This window comes from Phyllostomus hastatus, unplaced genomic scaffold (assembly GCF_019186645.2).
Source record: "Phyllostomus hastatus isolate PE091 unplaced genomic scaffold, TTU_PhHast_1.1 phas_scaffold_1674, whole genome shotgun sequence".
NCBI lineage: Eukaryota > Metazoa > Chordata > Mammalia > Chiroptera > Phyllostomidae > Phyllostomus > Phyllostomus hastatus.
In genome coordinates, this window is record NW_025334011.1 from 4,370,705 (window position 1) to 4,387,835 (window position 17,131).

General features: G+C 42.8%; 1 protein-coding gene across 1 annotated transcript; it reads right to left on the reverse strand.

The window, feature by feature from the left end:
• Window positions 1-308: 308 nt before the first annotated feature.
• Window positions 309-10,409, reverse strand: LOC123831059. The gene is made up of 4 exons (XM_045857704.1): window positions 10,341-10,409; window positions 6,216-6,281; window positions 2,074-2,154; window positions 309-746 (listed from the first exon to the last, which is right to left on the reverse strand). Exons 1-4 carry the CDS (start codon window positions 10,380-10,382, stop codon window positions 309-311), a joined length of 627 nt encoding a protein of 208 aa, XP_045713660.1. The 5' UTR covers window positions 10,383-10,409.
• Between the last annotated feature and the right edge of the window lie 6,722 nt (window positions 10,410-17,131).

Consider the following 17,131-nt stretch of genomic DNA (forward strand, 5'->3'; position numbering starts at 1 on the left):
GCTTAAAACATTCAGAGATGATTTAGAAGTTGTGCTGTTTTATTTTTAGGTGATGGCGAGAAATTGCTTCAGAGTTGTAGGACAGGTGCCAACATCCCTTTCCTGGATTTCCAAAGCTTCTTTATGGATGAATTTCATTCCTAGAGGAGGTGGTGACTGAGGTGAATCCCATAATAAAAATGGTCAGGTTCACAGTATACAGCACCAGGGGCGATTGGTCGACCAGGGCCTGGCAGGTGTGGGTCTGCGTCTCCTCCCAAAAGAAGGGCGCACCTACCACTTCAGCTTACATGTCTCCTCGGGGCTCCTTAGTACATGTCTCCTCGGGGCTCCTTAGTTGTGGGCGAGATGGGGAACATGGTGCTCTGAAGTGGTCCCCTTGTGGGGAAACCTGGAGTAGTCAAAACTTGGGGTACCGGGGAAAACCTGGCTGACGAGCCGCAGCAGGTTCCCAGGTTCCCAGGGGCAGAGGTCACTCCACTGTTCTCCAATGTCTTGGATTGGGCGGAGAGTGTAAGGACAGGACCCCGCAGAGCTGTGCTCCCCCACACGGGAGGAGGAGTCAGGGTGGACGGGCTTTGTCTAGGAATGACACGCGCTGGTGGAAGCTGGAAGCTTGCCACCTTGTTGACAGTGGGTCTAATTATATCAGGCGCTCCAAAAACACTGGAAGTCCGCAGGGCTAGCAAGTCAGCTGCCTTCCTGTCAAAAGCATTCTCTGGTTTCCTTTTCAATCTGTGAACTGGCTGTAAGTAGAAGGACAGAGACCAAGTTAGAAAAAGCACTTACTGGCTGGAATACACAGGTGGCACCAAGCTAACTCACAGAGTTTTGTCCTGAAAGAGCCCAAGGAAGGGGGTGAAGGAGGGGGTACACTGTGCACATGTAATGTCTACAGAAGATAAAATAAAGGGGATCCTAAGGTTGGAGGGACGTGTGACAGGTAGGTGTAGCTGAAGTTGGGCGAAACCGGGAGATTGGTTTGGCTTTTGCCTGATTTGCCTACACTTTGAATGCCAGTGTCTCCTCAGATGCAAACTTAGAGCACAGGGAAATGAGCCATGGGAATGGGCCCCTATCAGCGTAGCCAAGTAGAAATGTCCTCAAGTACCCTTAGGCCCCTGCGTATCCTGGTCACTGCCACCCACCACCCCGGTCCTTTCCATGCTGGTGCTTTGACTAAACAGCCAAGATGGCTTAGATATTTTCTGCCCTTTGATTCCCTTTATTATCAGTGTGACACAATGCTAGGATATTTTCAACAACAAAAAGAAATATTTTTGGCACAACTGTGCCATTTTGCACACACCCCACGACCAATGAACTTGGCCTAGTATTTTCCTATCCTTCATTGTCTCTGAGGACCTATTTATCATCGTAGGTCAAATGCCTGTTGGAATAGGTAAGTGCCTCAAGCATGTGGGAATCAAGTCAAAGGTTTTCTTGAGCCCAAGTTCTGTCGGCTGTGTGAAGGGAGCCACTGACCTCTGCAGGCAGGAGCTAGAGCCTCCAACATCCTCACCATTATGCCCTAAATGAGTAATTGTTTTGTGGGTGGCGGGTGCTGTTTTAGTCTTAGGATTTTCTTCAGGGTGGTATTAGAATTCAAGTGGTTAGTTTCAACTCTATAACTTTTAAACTTAATGCAATATTGAATTTTGCTAGTATGACAAAGGTATGTCATATTTTAAAAAATCTTTTTTGAATTCAGTACAGAAGAGTTTGAAGAATTCAGACACATTCAAATTTTACCAGTCCCTCAAATACTACCATTGTACTGTTTCTACAATTCAAATATGGATTTATTTCATAAACTATCTACGGCAGGGGTTCTAAACCAAGTGCAATGCCCAGGGGACATTTGGCTATGTCTGGGGACACTGCTGATCATCATACATGGGAGGTAGGGCATCTACAAGGGACAGCCCAGGGATGCTGCAAAGTGTCCTACAATGCATAGGACAACCCAATGACAAAAAGCTATCCAGCCCCAAAAGCAATAGTGCCACTGTTGAGAAACCCTGATTCAAGGTAACTTGATTTTTTTAGGAAGGCAGCATGTTACTCACTTACCAACAGCTGAAATATGTAGTAGCTTTTCCTGTGTCCAGGACTGCTGTCGCTGCTTTCATCCGACACACCGAGCACTCCTTTCTGGAGAGGAAGAAGAACGTTGTGTTAGGGTCCCAATTTTCTTCCAGTCCAAAAACAAGGTTTGGAATTCTCCATTCATACTTTGAAAGTGAAGTCTAAAAACATCTGTCTCTGCACTCTAAGAAAATAGGAGATCACAAATGCTATATCTAGATTACAGACTCTGATCCGCACTGGTATTTAGACATTTTTTAAATTGGTTGGAAACATCAGTAAGTGTTGCACTCTTCCTGGCTATCTTAAGTAGAGCGTACTAAACACAATTTGCATTTTATTGGTAACTTAGGGCCTCTGTACTTACCGTCTATCTACTGTGACACTGTGACAGCCCCAAAAGGATACTCAGGGCCAGTCCATTTGCCCTGCTCTAAATGATCCTAAGCAGAAGTCCAGTCGAACAACTTTTGCTTTGTGACAGTGGGGGGCAGAAGGGGAAGTGGTGTTGCATTATGTGTTCTGTGTTTGTGTATTTGGTCTCCAACTTTGGTATCAGAAGCTCTGGCTAGGGACTGACACAGATATTTATGGCACACAATTAAGGAACACTTTAAGACCAGTAACCTAACTGAGCATGTTGGGTAAGAGATTATTTGATTACAAAGTGTGAAGAAAATGAATGAAATATTAGATACAAAATGCAGTTTGTAGACAAGATTCTTTAAACATCAAACCTCTGGGGGAGGTTGTAGTTAAATGGCAAGAAAAAAAAAGGAGTCCTCGTTAGCAAAAAGATTGGAAATATTCCTTCCAAGTTCCTTTCCAACACTAATATTCATGAGGCTACAGCTGCATTTTCACTGAGGGGCTCCACTTGCAACCACAGGCAATCAAGAACCCAAAAGCTGTTTCGCCAAGAATGCAGTGGTAGCTAGAAGCTATTTAGAAACAGAAAAGAGTATGTCTGTGTGTGTGTGCAGGAGAAGATAATGAAGCAGAACCACAAACAAGAAGAAAACACACAATTACTCAGCTCTTTTCTCTAGAGGAAATATATAACTCGATACTCTAAATGTTTCATATTCAGTGCCATAGATTAAAACAGAATAAGATGTCAGTTCTAAATAGCTACAATTTTTAAAAAGGAAAGAAAATGGAACAGGGCATGTTTACTATGTATACGATATAATTTATTTTTTACTTCATAAATACAAAATGCTCATTATATATAAATGACTAAAGGACGTGGATATTTCAGATGGTTTGTGTGAAGAACAAAGATTTGGAAAGATAATTCAATTGCAAGTTACACTGAAATCTGCTATTTTCTGGATGATTGGGATTCCAGGAGTGGGGGAAGCTATCAATATTTAATATATTGGCATTGCCCTGGTATCTAACATCATAAGAAAGAAATCAATGGATGTTCCTTCTCCACTGCTGCCTTTCTTGTTTCTCCCTCCCCTCCTGCCTCTTTCTCACAAATCTGAATGAGGGAGCTCTTGTGCAGAATTTCTACCTGCCAGGCTACTAAGATACTTCACTTTTGACATTACAGAGAGCAAAGAGGCCGACTTGGTGTAGCCACTCAGGATGCTGGCTGGAGGCTGGAAAGAGAGTGCCTGACGGGTCGGCTGGGACAGTGAGAGAGGTGTGAATGGGAGTAAAATTTCTCCACGTTTCACCTGTCGGGAAGTGGACAGTAGTTGGCCTTTCCATAAAGCAGCAGTACTGTATCTTAGAAGTCCATGGGCTTCTAGAAGGTCTGCTTGAAATTTTATGCAAAATGTCTATGTGGGGGTGGCGGACCCACATAGATCCTCAGAGGAGTACAGTGACTCCACAGGAGGTGAAGACAGTGTCATGGAGCTGTCCTGGTCCTCACTGTGTCCTTAGACCCTGTGTGGTGTCCCTGGAGGACTGTCTGTTGAATCTTCATGTGACAACTGGAATGAAGTGCCCAGACTTGACACTAGTGAGCATTCCTGAGCGAATCTGTGAAATAGCAAACACTGAACTATCCAATTCCATCGCTTAATCCTTACTTTTGTATCTATCAGAAAGAGGAGAGGGATCTGTGTTTTATTTTATTCTTCGCCCATTAAAGGATATTTGCAAAAGGAGAATATAATCATGTTTCTATACAAACATAAAAGGAACACGTGTCAAGCATTATATTTAAGTCATTAATTAATAAGGAAGATGGCAAGATGTTAATAACAGTTTAAGAAGAGAACTGAAAGTACTACACATTTATACTCAGGTATAGACTCTAAAAATGGATTTACAAATAGAGCAAAGCTTATTGCATCCACAAAGCGATAATCAATTGCATCCCACAAGATACACCTGATTTCTATGCACAGGATTTAATCACTTTACTATCAGCTTTGTACAAGCTGCCTCTCTCGCTCCATGACTCTCAAATTGTCAAAGACAAAGGAGATAATGGAGATAAGGTTACCAACCAGAGCATCACTGAGTAGTAAGCAGTCTTCCAAAATTTTCTCTTATGGTGCCTTTGTTTTTACGATGTTTTCTTTGAGACAGGCCTTATAAATTAGTGGGTACCGATTTGGTATGATTTGGAGAACACGGAGAAGACCCTTTTTTGTTACCCAATTCCTACTTACCTGCTTGCAAGGTACCTGAAGTTCCAACTTGGGAGCTCTGGTCTTTGAGTGGGCCTCGATTGATGCCATTCAGAACCCCTCCTCTCCCCAAACAGCAATGTTTGTAAGGTGTTTGGAGTGCACAGAGCACTTTCATGTTTATTAACACATCTGATTCTCACAACAGCTCATTTTACAAATTATGAAACTTGACAACTTGCCCAAGGGGGCATGGACCTCGTGAGTGATGCAGTGGGGACGTGCGTCCAGTCCTTCTGGTTTCAGGAGGTGCCAACTTCCTGCCATGCTAACTTGCCTTCAAAGGCCAGCACTTCCAAGAGAGGTTCCACTGAAGGCAGACAGAGGCATCACAAGAGGATTCACACTTGCTCACTACATCCCTTGCACACCATCATCGAAAATGGGAAGTTCATTCAACATTCATGCCTCACACATGTATTGAGCACCTGCCTTGATTCAGACAGCGGGGTCATAGCACTGAACGAGGCAGAGTCCCTGTCCTGAGAACTTACATTCTAGTAGCGAAGATACACATCAAACAACTAACGATGCAATGCATCACTCAGGACTGTTAGTTAGAAGTGCCACACAGAACCGCAGAAGGTAGCATGGGTGTATCTGGGATGACCTGAGTTTAGGTGAGGGCAAAGAGGGAGGGTTAGGAAGTGCTGTTTAAGGGGCCCTGTCAGGGATGACTAGATACTAACAGGTTGCCGGGAGAGGAGAGGGCCACTGTGAGGGAGAGGTAGAGGGAAAAGACACCATACCCAAGAGAACAGCAGCATGTCGGAGCCTCCGAGCTGGACACTCAGATCTCTGTCCTCCTCTTCCATCTCCCTCCGTGCCTTTGGGCTCTCCTCTGTATAAACCTAAACCTAAATAGTCTCCTAGGCAGAATGTGTTGTGGAGATACTCTTGAGCAGAAGGGCCTCCCCCTTATCCAAGTTAGACTCCCCACCTTAAGAAGTAGAGTCAGTAAGTTAAACATGATTTCTGAAATTTACTGACCCCTAAGTAAGTTTTAGTCACCCTTGTTTTATTAAAATGAATTTAGATCGCCCTGGCTGGTGTAGCTCAGTGGAATGAGTGTGGGCTGCGAACCAAAGCATCGCAGGTTCAATTCCCAGTCAGGGTACATGCCTGGGTTGCGGGCCAGATCCCCAGTGGGGGCCACATGAGAGGCAACCACACATTGATGTTTCTCTCTCTTTCTCCCTCCCTTCCCCTCTCTAAAAATAAATAAATAAAATCTTTAAAAAAAAGAGGTAAAAGAAATAATCACTTAAAAAATGAATTTAGATCCTTTCTTGAGAGAGTGGCTACAAAAGGGTGCAAGAACGGGGGTGCAGGAATGGACGCAGTTCATCTTATTTTCAGAAGAGCAGAGATGTGATGTCCTGCACCCAGCGGTGCAGGACTCGGTGTTTGTTCCCTGAAGTTCACTGCACAAGCCCCGCAGGGCGAGAAGTGGATGGCGACGACATCACTCACCGTCTGAATCATGAGGACTCCGTGGAGAAGCACCAGCAGACTCACACACCGGGCCATGCCGAGGTGCTGAAAACACAGGTGACACTTTTTTTACTCATAGAAACAAACACGTACGTGTGTACACACATGATGCCTTGGGCCATTCAGTCTTTATTTATTGAACACTGACTGTGAACCATGGAAGCAGCGGTGCGCAGAGGTCACTAGAGCAGGCTGGGTTTGAAACCCTGACTGTGACACTCGATAGCTGTGTGACCTGGGGCAAATTATTTCACCTTTGCATGCTTCATTTTCCTCATCTATAAAATGGAGATAATACTGAAGGCTATTTTAATGGTCTTTATGAAATTGAATGAAGCAGTGCATGTGAAGCATTTAAATAGTGCATGAAACACAGGGAGCCCTCCATGTTTTGAGCTTTTATTGTTACTGCCATGCTCTGGGCACTGAACAGATACAGAGAAAAATGCAACACAGGCCTGGCTCTCAAGGAATTCATAGTCTGTTTTAAGAGACTAAACAAAAGGAGCAGATTTCTGTCTCTACTGCATCGGTCCGCACAGCAGTTACTCATAAAACATTTGCTGAGAGAATCCATAAACTGGATGCGACTCAGGGTGACTCTGACATGTGCAGTGCCTTGCTCAGCTGTCTTGGTCAAAAGATGGAACTTTCAGAAGCAAAAAATGCCTAAAACAGAAATAACGGATAGTCATACCGGTCCTCCAAAATCAAGCTCTGAGTAATGAACACCATCGACATCCTGGCTGCTTCCTGCCCTGCATCACCCCAGCCCATAGCAAGGCGGTGAATAATTTAATTTGTCATCCACAGAGGCACTTAAGGCATTTTCCAGGGACCTGGACTCAGCAATGGGGCGGGTGACTGCAGCTTCCTCCAGGAGCCACTAGGGGCCCACTGAGCCCTGTGAGTCAGGGACCCAGGGTAGAGAGGGCAAGGACACACAGGACCGCTCCCCAGCTAGGCTTACTTCCCGGTGCTGGGGAGGCCTGCAGGTCCATCCTGGGGAAGCAGGAACCACCTGAAGAGCTCTGATGTGAGTATCCGTTGACCATCGAAGGGTATCAGCATATGCCACCCCAGAATATGCCTCTTTGGCATCTGAATTATTTTTTTTCTGCTTAACATTTTTTAATGCTAAATTTCAAACAGAAATACATAGTAAATACAGTGACACACTGATCACCCGCATTAAACAGTTACCAAAATTTTAATATATTTCCTTTGTTCCTCATCTGTTAAATATGGAAGCAAAACCCCTGACACTCCCACTTTACCCCTCTATACTTCAGTATGGCTTCTGAATTATTCTGAGCTAAGATCACTGAGAACCAGCAGATGCAGGAGAAATTCTGAAAATGGTGCATAAGTGCCCCTGTGTAAAGGAAATTTCTACTTGTGAAAAGTATGCCCCTCTCCCTGCCAGGAGGAGAAGTACTCCCGACAACTCCTACTAACACGGAAGCACTGGCTTGAGTCTGCGTACTTAGCCTCACTAAACAACCCTCTTACTAATCTTTCCCTGGACACCTTCCCATAACCCACCTCCCCTGGCCTAGAGGCCCCAAGCCCCTTTTCCTTTGTTTTTGCCTAAATTTGTGTATGAGCCCAAGTCCAACCACCCCTCCCAGGGGCTCCTCGCCGGGTATGCCCAGATGTATATGCATGGCGCACATGTTAATAGACTGTTTGCTTTTCTCCTGTTGACCTACTTTTGCCAGGCTAATTTACAGGGCTCCGCCTGGAGAATCTATGATAGGCAGAGATTGTTTTCCTTCCTTGCACTGTTTCCTGGCTACCCATCACCTCAAACTCTTTACAGTCCAGGCGCTGTGTAGAGTGCTTTACATACATTATTTCATTCAGTCCCTGGAGTATGTGCATTGGGTGGATATTCTATGGCTATTTTGTAGATCAGGAAGTGAAGGTTTAGAAAGGCTAATCATTTCCCCAAGGTCACACCAAAGTAGGTGGTAGAGTCAGGGTTTGAATGTCTGGCTGACCCCATTTGATTCTTTCCGAGTGACCCAGATCCCCTGGCCTGTTTCTTACTTGGCCCCTTGGGGTTAAACAGGATAGTGGTCACATGTGATTATTGTATCATTTACACAGTACTTTTCTAGAAATAGCTACCCAGTCCATGGTATTTTGTTATAGGAGCCCAAGCTGACTAAGCCCTCCACACTGCTCTTAAAAGTTGACCTCCAGGCCCCTTGGTTCTGCACATGGTACAGTTCCAGGTTCCAGGACACCTCTCCACCTGGGAGCTGACTTCCTGTCATGTGCAATGATACTATCAGCTCTCATTTTCCCCTGAGGTTTAGGTCTTCCTCCGGCATACCTCTGACCAGCACCCCTTCTGCCAGTACTGAGCCTTCCCCCACCCACCACTCTGGCTCCTATATTGAGGAAGGAGGACAGCTAGGGAGACTTTATATAGACAGAGTAAGCTGATACTCTGTAGTACCATCCAAGGAATGGTAAACCCCAACGATTTCCTCTCCACCCCTCCCTGTGATATTGTCTGGTATTCTACCTTTAGGGAGTCATTCTTTTGACTTAAATTACTGCCTCTCCTAGTACTCAATTTATTGAGCACTGTGCGAGGGGGCAAGGACACAAAGAAAAAAGACATTACCTTTTATAATGGGGACCTGTCAGGCCTGGTAATTACACTGGCCCTTTCTGAAGGAAAAGCAACCTGGCCAGTGCAGCCGGCCGCATCAGCAGGGACCTGCTCAGTAAGGAGTTCCATGTCAGAGGAGAATGAAGCCCCAAGTTTGGTCAGAGTCAGTGGGAAGTGAAACCAGGCCTGGCTGACAGAGGGTTTCCCAGGGTCCCAAATAACCTCACATGTCTAGAGAACCACCTCAACTCAAGAAAGTTAGGCCAAGTGGGGAGCTATATAATGATAATAAAGTTTTTAAATGATAATAATAATAATAATAATAAAAGAGCAATAATGAAGCTAATTCTTACAGACAAGGCAGCACATTATCTCATTTGGCCTTTACCATGTTACAAAATAGGGTTTAATAAGCAGTAAATGTTTAAATAAGTAACCAATGAATGTTTAAATTACCTGTACTTTTAATTTTTTTAAAGTTTGGCTGAATGACTTTAGAGAAGACAGTAAACAATATGAACAAAATGTCCCTTTATCCAATAAATCCTAATTTTTAAAACAGGTCTTGTAGGCATTGGGTTGTTTCTGCTCCTACTTCAACTCTTCTCTTCACCACACACTCCTGCAGCGGTCCAGCCAAGGAAAAACATACATTGTGACTGTAGTCTTATCATTTCTTAAAAAAAGAAAAATATTTATTTATTTATTTTTAGAGAGAGGGGAAGTGGGGAGAAAGAGAAGGAGAGAAACATCAATGTGTGGTTGCCTCTCATGTACCCCCAACCAGGGACCTGGCTCACAACCCAGGCATGTGCCCTGAGTGGGAATTGAACCAGCGATCCTTCGGTTCTCAGGCTGGTGCTCAATCTACTGAGCCACACCAGCCAGTGCTTATTATTTCAAGTTGAAAACAACAAAGAAATGTAAGGAAAACTCTTCCCCAGCCACAGACTTTGCTGATTCTGCCACTGCTGTTTCCCTCCAGCAAAGCTGTCTAGCGAGAACATGAAGGAGAAAGAATTGGAAACTGTGAGGGCTCATCAACAGGATCGCTTACCCCACAGACTTCTGCTACCACGGGCTCCATTTTTTTCTTTTTTCTTTTTGTACCATGCATATCATCAATAAAAAAAATTTTGAGCATGTACCCCTTAAATATATTAATATTATTTATCATTTAATTTTGAAATGTTTTGAGTGTATTGTACTGCATATGTATTATGTACATTATAGAACTCACTAAAAATAAATTTAAAAGTATGAAAATTCAAAATATAAAAACTTTAAAATCTTTTTCTACCCCACTGCATCTACCCCACCACCCAGATGCAAACGAACCACTCCGCTCTAGTGACCATCTCACGTTGTTGCCACATCCACCAGAAATAGCTGCATCTGATGCCTGAAGGTTCACTAAGCCCTGAATAAATCAATAAAGCGGAGGCTAGACATTTCCCTCCAGACCCCTCAAGACTCACCTGCCGCCAGCGCAGCGTTCTAAGACGAGCAGGAGATTCCATTAGGTCTCAGCAAGGCGTTCTCTTCACCCTACAACATGCCCTGGTAAAGAATCCTGTGGTTTTGTGTGTTTTCCAGACAGGAGACCTCATGTACGTGATGTCAGATAACCTGTTTTCAGGATTGGTTTTGAGAGAACCGCTGACTCCTGGCTTTGCAGCCAACCACACACCTCTCCTTCCACATAATTACACAAAGGCTGGACGGGGGAAGGCTCTTCAGGGGGCAGGTGAGGCCAGAGCCTTCGGTGAACGGTGAACGTATGCGTGAATCCCTAACCACCAGAGAACCCTCAGACAAGCAGAACCAAGTACTATAGACAAGAAACATTGGAAATGTTGTGTGTGTCAGTTTTATTTTTTTCAGTAACTGATTAAGAACTTACAACTGTCAGAGAAAAACATACGGCAGATGACAAATTCTAATGAACCTAAGCTATACCAATCACATCATCTTTTGTGCTGGTCTTTGTCTTGGACATTATTTTGTTATTCAGAGTTTAAAATCTAGATGGTATGAGTTGTAAAAATTCTTCTGCTTCAGGAGGTAAACAACACTTGCTGTTCATTTCCTGTGTTCCTTCTAACAAACGCCAGAAAGACACAAAGCTCCAGCGCTGTGCTTGGTGAGCACATAAAAATGCACCAGAAAATGCACACTTCCCACAAGGGAAGTTCACTCAAAAGAGATTCCAGAAGACCTCCAACCCGTTACCCCACACAAACGTGTGTGAGAAGTACTTTGCTGCTAGCAGAGGAAGCCGAGGAGGCCTGTGCCCAGGCCTACCTCGGCAGACCTCCCAGCATACTCTATGCCAGGGAATCCTGCAATGGCTGTTGCCACCCCCACCCATCCCCCACCCGTCCCCAGCCCCCCACAGCTGGAGAACCCCTCACCCAGCTGTGCTCATGCGGGTGTGCTGGCTGAGCCAGGCTCTGTGGCTGTCAGCGGGGCACAGGTCTGCACTGAGCAGCCCTGTGGAGCCGCTGTTCTCGAACCTGGCTGCACGTTAGAACGACCCCAGACATCTTTAAAATGTTGATGCTCTAGCTCCTTCCACAACCAGAAATTTCACTCCAACTGGTGAATGGGGCTTTGGTATATTTTTAAAAGGTCCCTGATATAAATCAGTAAATAAATAGGAGGTCCCCAGATGATTCTAAAGTGGAACCAGGGCTGGGAAGTTCTGGGTCACATTTCCCTCCAGGCCCCAGCTGTCAGGATGAATGGAACTGTATCCTTTTGTGGCTATGTAAATATTTGTTTTACTAAGTACTCTATTGGTTCTCCGTGCTTTGGTCATGAAAAGGTGATCCCTAGCCCTTAAGGTATCTGCTATATATTCAGATATTTTATTATTTTTCACAGAATCCTCCCAGGGGTAGGGAACACTGCTTCAAAGCAGTGAGACGCCCAGGAGGACGGAGGCCCAGGCTCTCTGGTCCCTTCTGTTTCCCTAGTGCCTGGACCCAGAGAGACATGTGCAAATTGTTTGTTGAATGGGTAGATGATTGAACAGAGAAAGCCAGGACCATGTATTGGACTGCTAAATTCAAATATATTGAATGATAGAATCTAGATTTAAAAAATCTTTGTGTGTGTGAGAATGCTGAGCTGAGTCTAATAAGATAACTCATAACAGAGGTGAATGTAAGGTCCAGCTCTTCAGTCCAAGGGGGCAGGCACAGAAGATACCAAACATGTTCTCAGCAACAAAAAGAACACAGAACTTTTCCCTAAGTTCTAAGGAAAGAACTTAGCAGTTACCCAGGAAGACAGTTATAGCCCGAGGTCATATTATAGGCATAGGACCTGGAATGCAGGAGAAAATCATCTCATTTCTGTTGTTTTCTAGATCATATCTGTGGTATGTGCAGTTCTAAAAAGCATCATATGTAAAAACTAGAGAATATTTGCAGACATTTCCTAGGATACTAGGAGAAATCAAACCATGTCACAAAAAGAATGATTACAAAAGTGGAGAATCTTTACTTGGAGAAACTTGGAGAATGTTATCTTTCTTTATTTGAAGGTTATTGTTGAGAAGACAAACTAGAGTTATTCCGTGTGAGCCCAAAGAGTTAGACTAGGGTCAAATTTTAATTCCATGCAGAGAATACTTTTCCAAGAACAAAGCAACCTGAAGGAGGACTATGGAAAGGGCTGCCTTGCATAGAGTGAGCTGTGGTGGCTAGAGGTACTCGGGCAGATGTCTGTATGTCAGCCAGGTGTCTAGCTGCTGTAGAGAAGCACTGCGGGCCTCGTTTAGATGCAGACAGTGCTTTAGTAGGTCCAGAGTGGAGCCTGATCTTGCCTGCTTTTCTAATGGGCTTCCAGGTGACTTGATTCAATGGCCTTTAAGGTCCTTTCCAATTCTGAGAAATAGATGATCTCGAAGAAATAGATGCATGTTCTCTCCCGCACAAACGCCATTCCCTTTGACTTTTAGGTGTGGCCCTGTTGCAACCAGTTATAAAAAGAAAGCTTTGGGAAACTTCCCCAAAGTCCCGTGTGAATGACATGTAGCAACTTTTCCACCAGAGAGGAACAGACGGGAGAACCAGATTGTGATCATTGTTCTTAATTAAGAGGTGCAAAGATTACCATTCTCTATTCTAGAAAACAGACCACATATTTGTAGGAACAAAGAATGAGTAACACCTGTAAAATCTTTCTTGTTCTTTTTTGCTTTGTATACCTATATAGATGAATTAGGAAGAAACTTGTCATTTTACCTCCCAAATAAAACAAAAGGAAATTTTGTGCATTTCCCAGGGTTCTCAATTTCTGTCCTAATGAAAAGGGTCAGAGCATCCACTTCTCTTGCTGGAAACACCCCAGTAGTCCCTTGCAGGGCTTGAATGTAGGCTGGGGACACCATCCTCTGTCACCCCCTACCTCACCAGGTTTGTCAGAGGCTGCAGGCTGCAAGCCCATCCCCAAGATTGTTGTTTCTTTCCTCCTTTGTTGCAGAACCTCTGCCTTAGGGAGGAGGCACAGGACTTCGCAAAGCAAAAAATAACCTGTTTCCTAGGTTGCTTTGCTTATCTTCCTGATCCCTCTTTAAAATGCTAATAATGATAGAAAATGACATTCTACTTGGAAATAACATAGTGATACTAAAAGTTTCAATAAAGCATTGTCATTTTATTCAGGATATTGAAAAGGGTACATGCAGTGACATAATATCTTTGATCTTCAGCTGTGGTATCAACGCCTGAAGGAAGAAACTATGTCTGGCTACAAAGTTCCACAAGAATCATGAATCTCCCCGTCTCTCGGTGGTAAGAGGGACTGGTGGGACAGGGGTCAGAGGAGGAGCAGTGTCTGTCTTTGGTGAAAGTGGTGTCATAGGTGTCATGGTAGTTCTTCTGTTCATCGGTGGGTTCCACTGGAAGAATGAAAATCAAGATAAAAGTGCATTATATGATGCATACTGAATATATAAATATTATGCAGCTATTATTACTTGCACAATTAGTTTTAAGTTTACACAGGTAGGAAGGGAAGAATTTTCAACCAATAGCCTATTTTTTTAAAAAAATTTCATTAACTTGGTAGAAGAGGGTAAAGGGGGGATAAATGGTGATGGAAAGAGACTTGACTTGGGGTGGTAAGTACACAATTCAGTATACAGATGATGTATTATAGATCTGCATACCTGAAAACATATGTAATTTTATCAACTAATGCCACCCAATAAATTCAATTAAAAATAATAAAAAATAAATTTCATTAACTTATTATCAATTTCCTCTACTTCTTTGCAAATGTATGACAGTTAATCAGTGAAATCCCAGAAGTTTTCATTTGATCTTTAAAAAGATAATCAAGTATTCTCCTCCCAAACTGGCCGTTCTAGCCAGTCCTCCTGGCAAGAACAACTAGAAGCAATGGACCCAAACAGTTTTTTAAAGCATCTTTTGAAGGTAACAGAGTTCTAAGAAAAGTGAGGCTTTATGGATTAAAGCTTGCAGTGAGGCAGACTCCCAGGGAGGCACCTAACTACTCTTCTCAAGGTTATTGGCAATCCCAGAAGTAGTGGCTAAAAGGGTGAGAAGCTGAGACGAGCTTTAGACAAATTGACCATGTGGAGGATAGAAGCTCACATTCAGGTGCTGCCAGTGAAAAAGAGGACCCGGTAAATACCCAGGCTTATGGGTGGAACCCAAAGGAGCGTGCCCTGGGAACAACAGTCAGCCAGGGGGTTTGGCCCAATCACCTCAGTCTCTGGTTGATGTACGGTGGTCTGCGAACATTGTGCCCATGGCCTACACACTAAGAGAAACAAGAAGAAATCCTCTTGGGAGAAGACAACTCTATCCAGAACTTCAAGTTGTTCTCCACAATTTTTAAAAACCAGTGTTCATTGTTCAATCAAAAATAAACAGGCTAAAAAAGGTGGGGGGCTGGATCCAAAGGTGTGAAGGTGCAGGGGAGGGGGGATGGGAAACTCAGTGGAAAAGAAAAAGGAAAAAGTAGATAATAGAAGCACACCCTCAGGAGAGCCACAAAATGAACTTATCAGACACTAACTTTAAAAGGACTGTGCTTAACATGTTCAAGAATTTAAAAGACAGATAGTGACTTTGACATCAAATGGATATTTTTGAGCTGAAAAATATAATAACTGAAATTAAAAATTCAATCGACTGGTTTCACCTCAGACTGAACACAATCGAAGCCAGGATTAGTGAACAGAAGAGGCTGCAGCAGGGAGAAAATGAAAGGGTGGGAAATAGAAAGGAGCACAGAGGACGAATGAGGATCAGTATAAAGGCTGATGGTGAGTTCGAAGTTTAGGAAGAGCACAGAAAGAATGGCAGGGAGGTAATCTTTGATCAGATAATTGTTAAACATTTTCCAAAACTGATGAAAATTTCAAGGAGCACTGTGATTCTTAAGCAAGATCATTAGAAACAACTACACATTAAAGTAAATCTTCTGAAAAACAAATTAAACAAGCAGTTTTTGAAATATTTTCAAAATAAAAATTAGGTACATTTAAAATAATTTTTTTTCTTAAAAACTTTCCTTCTCAGATACTTTTAGTAGGAAACATGTAATTGAAGTTTAAGAAGACTATTGGTTAATAACTGTCTTTAAGAAATTGAAACATTTTTCAGAGTCAAAGTCACAAGCTTTCATTCTCTCATTGACTAGCAATTTTATTGGTCTGTGAAACATTCACAATTCATAAATAATGACTTAAAGTTTTTTTTAAAAAAAACATATAAGTGGCAAAAGTAGCCACTATAGTGATAACAAAACTTGCAGACATGATTTCACATTTCCTATGTCTTTCCTTTGTTTTCTTTTATCTTTTTAAAAGATTTTATTTATTTTTAGACAGAGGGGAAGGGATGGAGAAAGAGAGGGAGAGAAATATCAATGTGTGGTTGCCTCTCATGTGCCCCAACTGGGGACCTGGCCGGCAACCCAGGCAAGTACCCTGACTGGGAATCGAACCGGTGACTCTGTTATTCACAGGCCAGCACTCAGTCAGCCCACTGAGCCATACCAGCCAGGGCTTTCCCTTGTTTTCTTGAACCTTGATTCCTCTTTCAAGTCTTGGTAATGACAGAAAAATCGAAAATAAAAACTTACACAGTAGTTCCATTGTTTAAGTAACCACTGCAAGAAAAGAAAAGAAAAAAAAAGTTACCTGACATTTAATCCTTAAGAAACTTTGTTCCAGTTCAAAAGTATTTTTAAATGTTTTGAAGAGAATAAGGTGCTTCAAAGATAAAATGCAAAGATTGCGTTAAGATCTGTGATTAGTAAAGAAGCTTGTTGTGATGTAAATTGGACAACTGTATTGCAGAGAAGGGAGTTAAGAGTTAGCTGAGATGACTGACAGTACAACAACTTCCCAGAAACAGTGGTTTCTCTCTGCCTTGCTATTGAGACTAAGAAGGAAAGCAAAGTCTAGAGCCAAGGTGGGGAGCAGAGAGCTGTGTGCTTTGGCGATCTCAGTGAGCAGAAACCTGAGCTTGCAAAGATAACCCAAGCACCTCCAGAAAGATGCAAAGCAGCAAGCAATATTCTTGTGACCAAGAGGTCATACTCTACAGATCAAAGTCCCTGCTAAAGATAATTACTGAAAATAAATATAAAATTATCTCAGAGCTTGCCTGGAAAAAGAAGTAGAAATTTGTCAGTTGAGATTAAGTCTTCTAAAAGGAAGAAACACATATAACTTTTTATGAGGAATTTTGATTATTAAAATGAATATATTTAACAAGTTTACAGTGTACTACATTAATACTACACGGGATCATTCTTCAATGGATCCTAAAAAGTAAAGACAAAATATTAAGTTGCAGAAACCAAAATATTCTGGTGAGTTCTGAGTTCTAGTTAATTGACTTCTATTTAAGTCATATTATTGCTAAACTTGCAAAAGAAATTTCATGACTTCTGTTATCCCTTATTTGCAAGCAGAGGTATCTAAACTAGTTGTCTATTGAGAAAGGTGGTGCTTACCCAAACGTGAGGTGACTCAGGGCTGGTGTGGAAAACTTCCACAGGCCTGGAGAGGGTCTGTTTCTCTGGAGATGATTCTCCCAGTGGGCCGGGGCTGCCCACAGGATTCCTAGCTATGCAAATCAGGACATTTCCTATACTTTCTACCTTAGATTTTTAGTTTCCACCTTAGACTGAATCTTATAATCATACTTTATGTTCTTGAAAATATTACTTCTTGAAAATGTCAAATATTTTCTCCCTCAGTCAAATCTTTCTAGCAGAC

Coding starts and splice junctions, on each gene's coding strand:
- LOC123831059 (XM_045857704.1), bottom strand. CDS start 10,382: ATGGAATCTCCTGCTCGTCTTAGAACGCTGCGCTGGCGGCAG. Junction 6,282..10,340: donor GAACGCTGCGCTGGCGGCAG/GTGAGTCTTGAG, acceptor CTGTGTTTTCAG/CACCTCGGCATGGCCCGGTG. Junction 747..2,073: donor ACTACATATTTCAGCTGTTG/GTAAGTGAGTAA, acceptor TTCTACTTACAG/CCAGTTCACAGATTGAAAAG.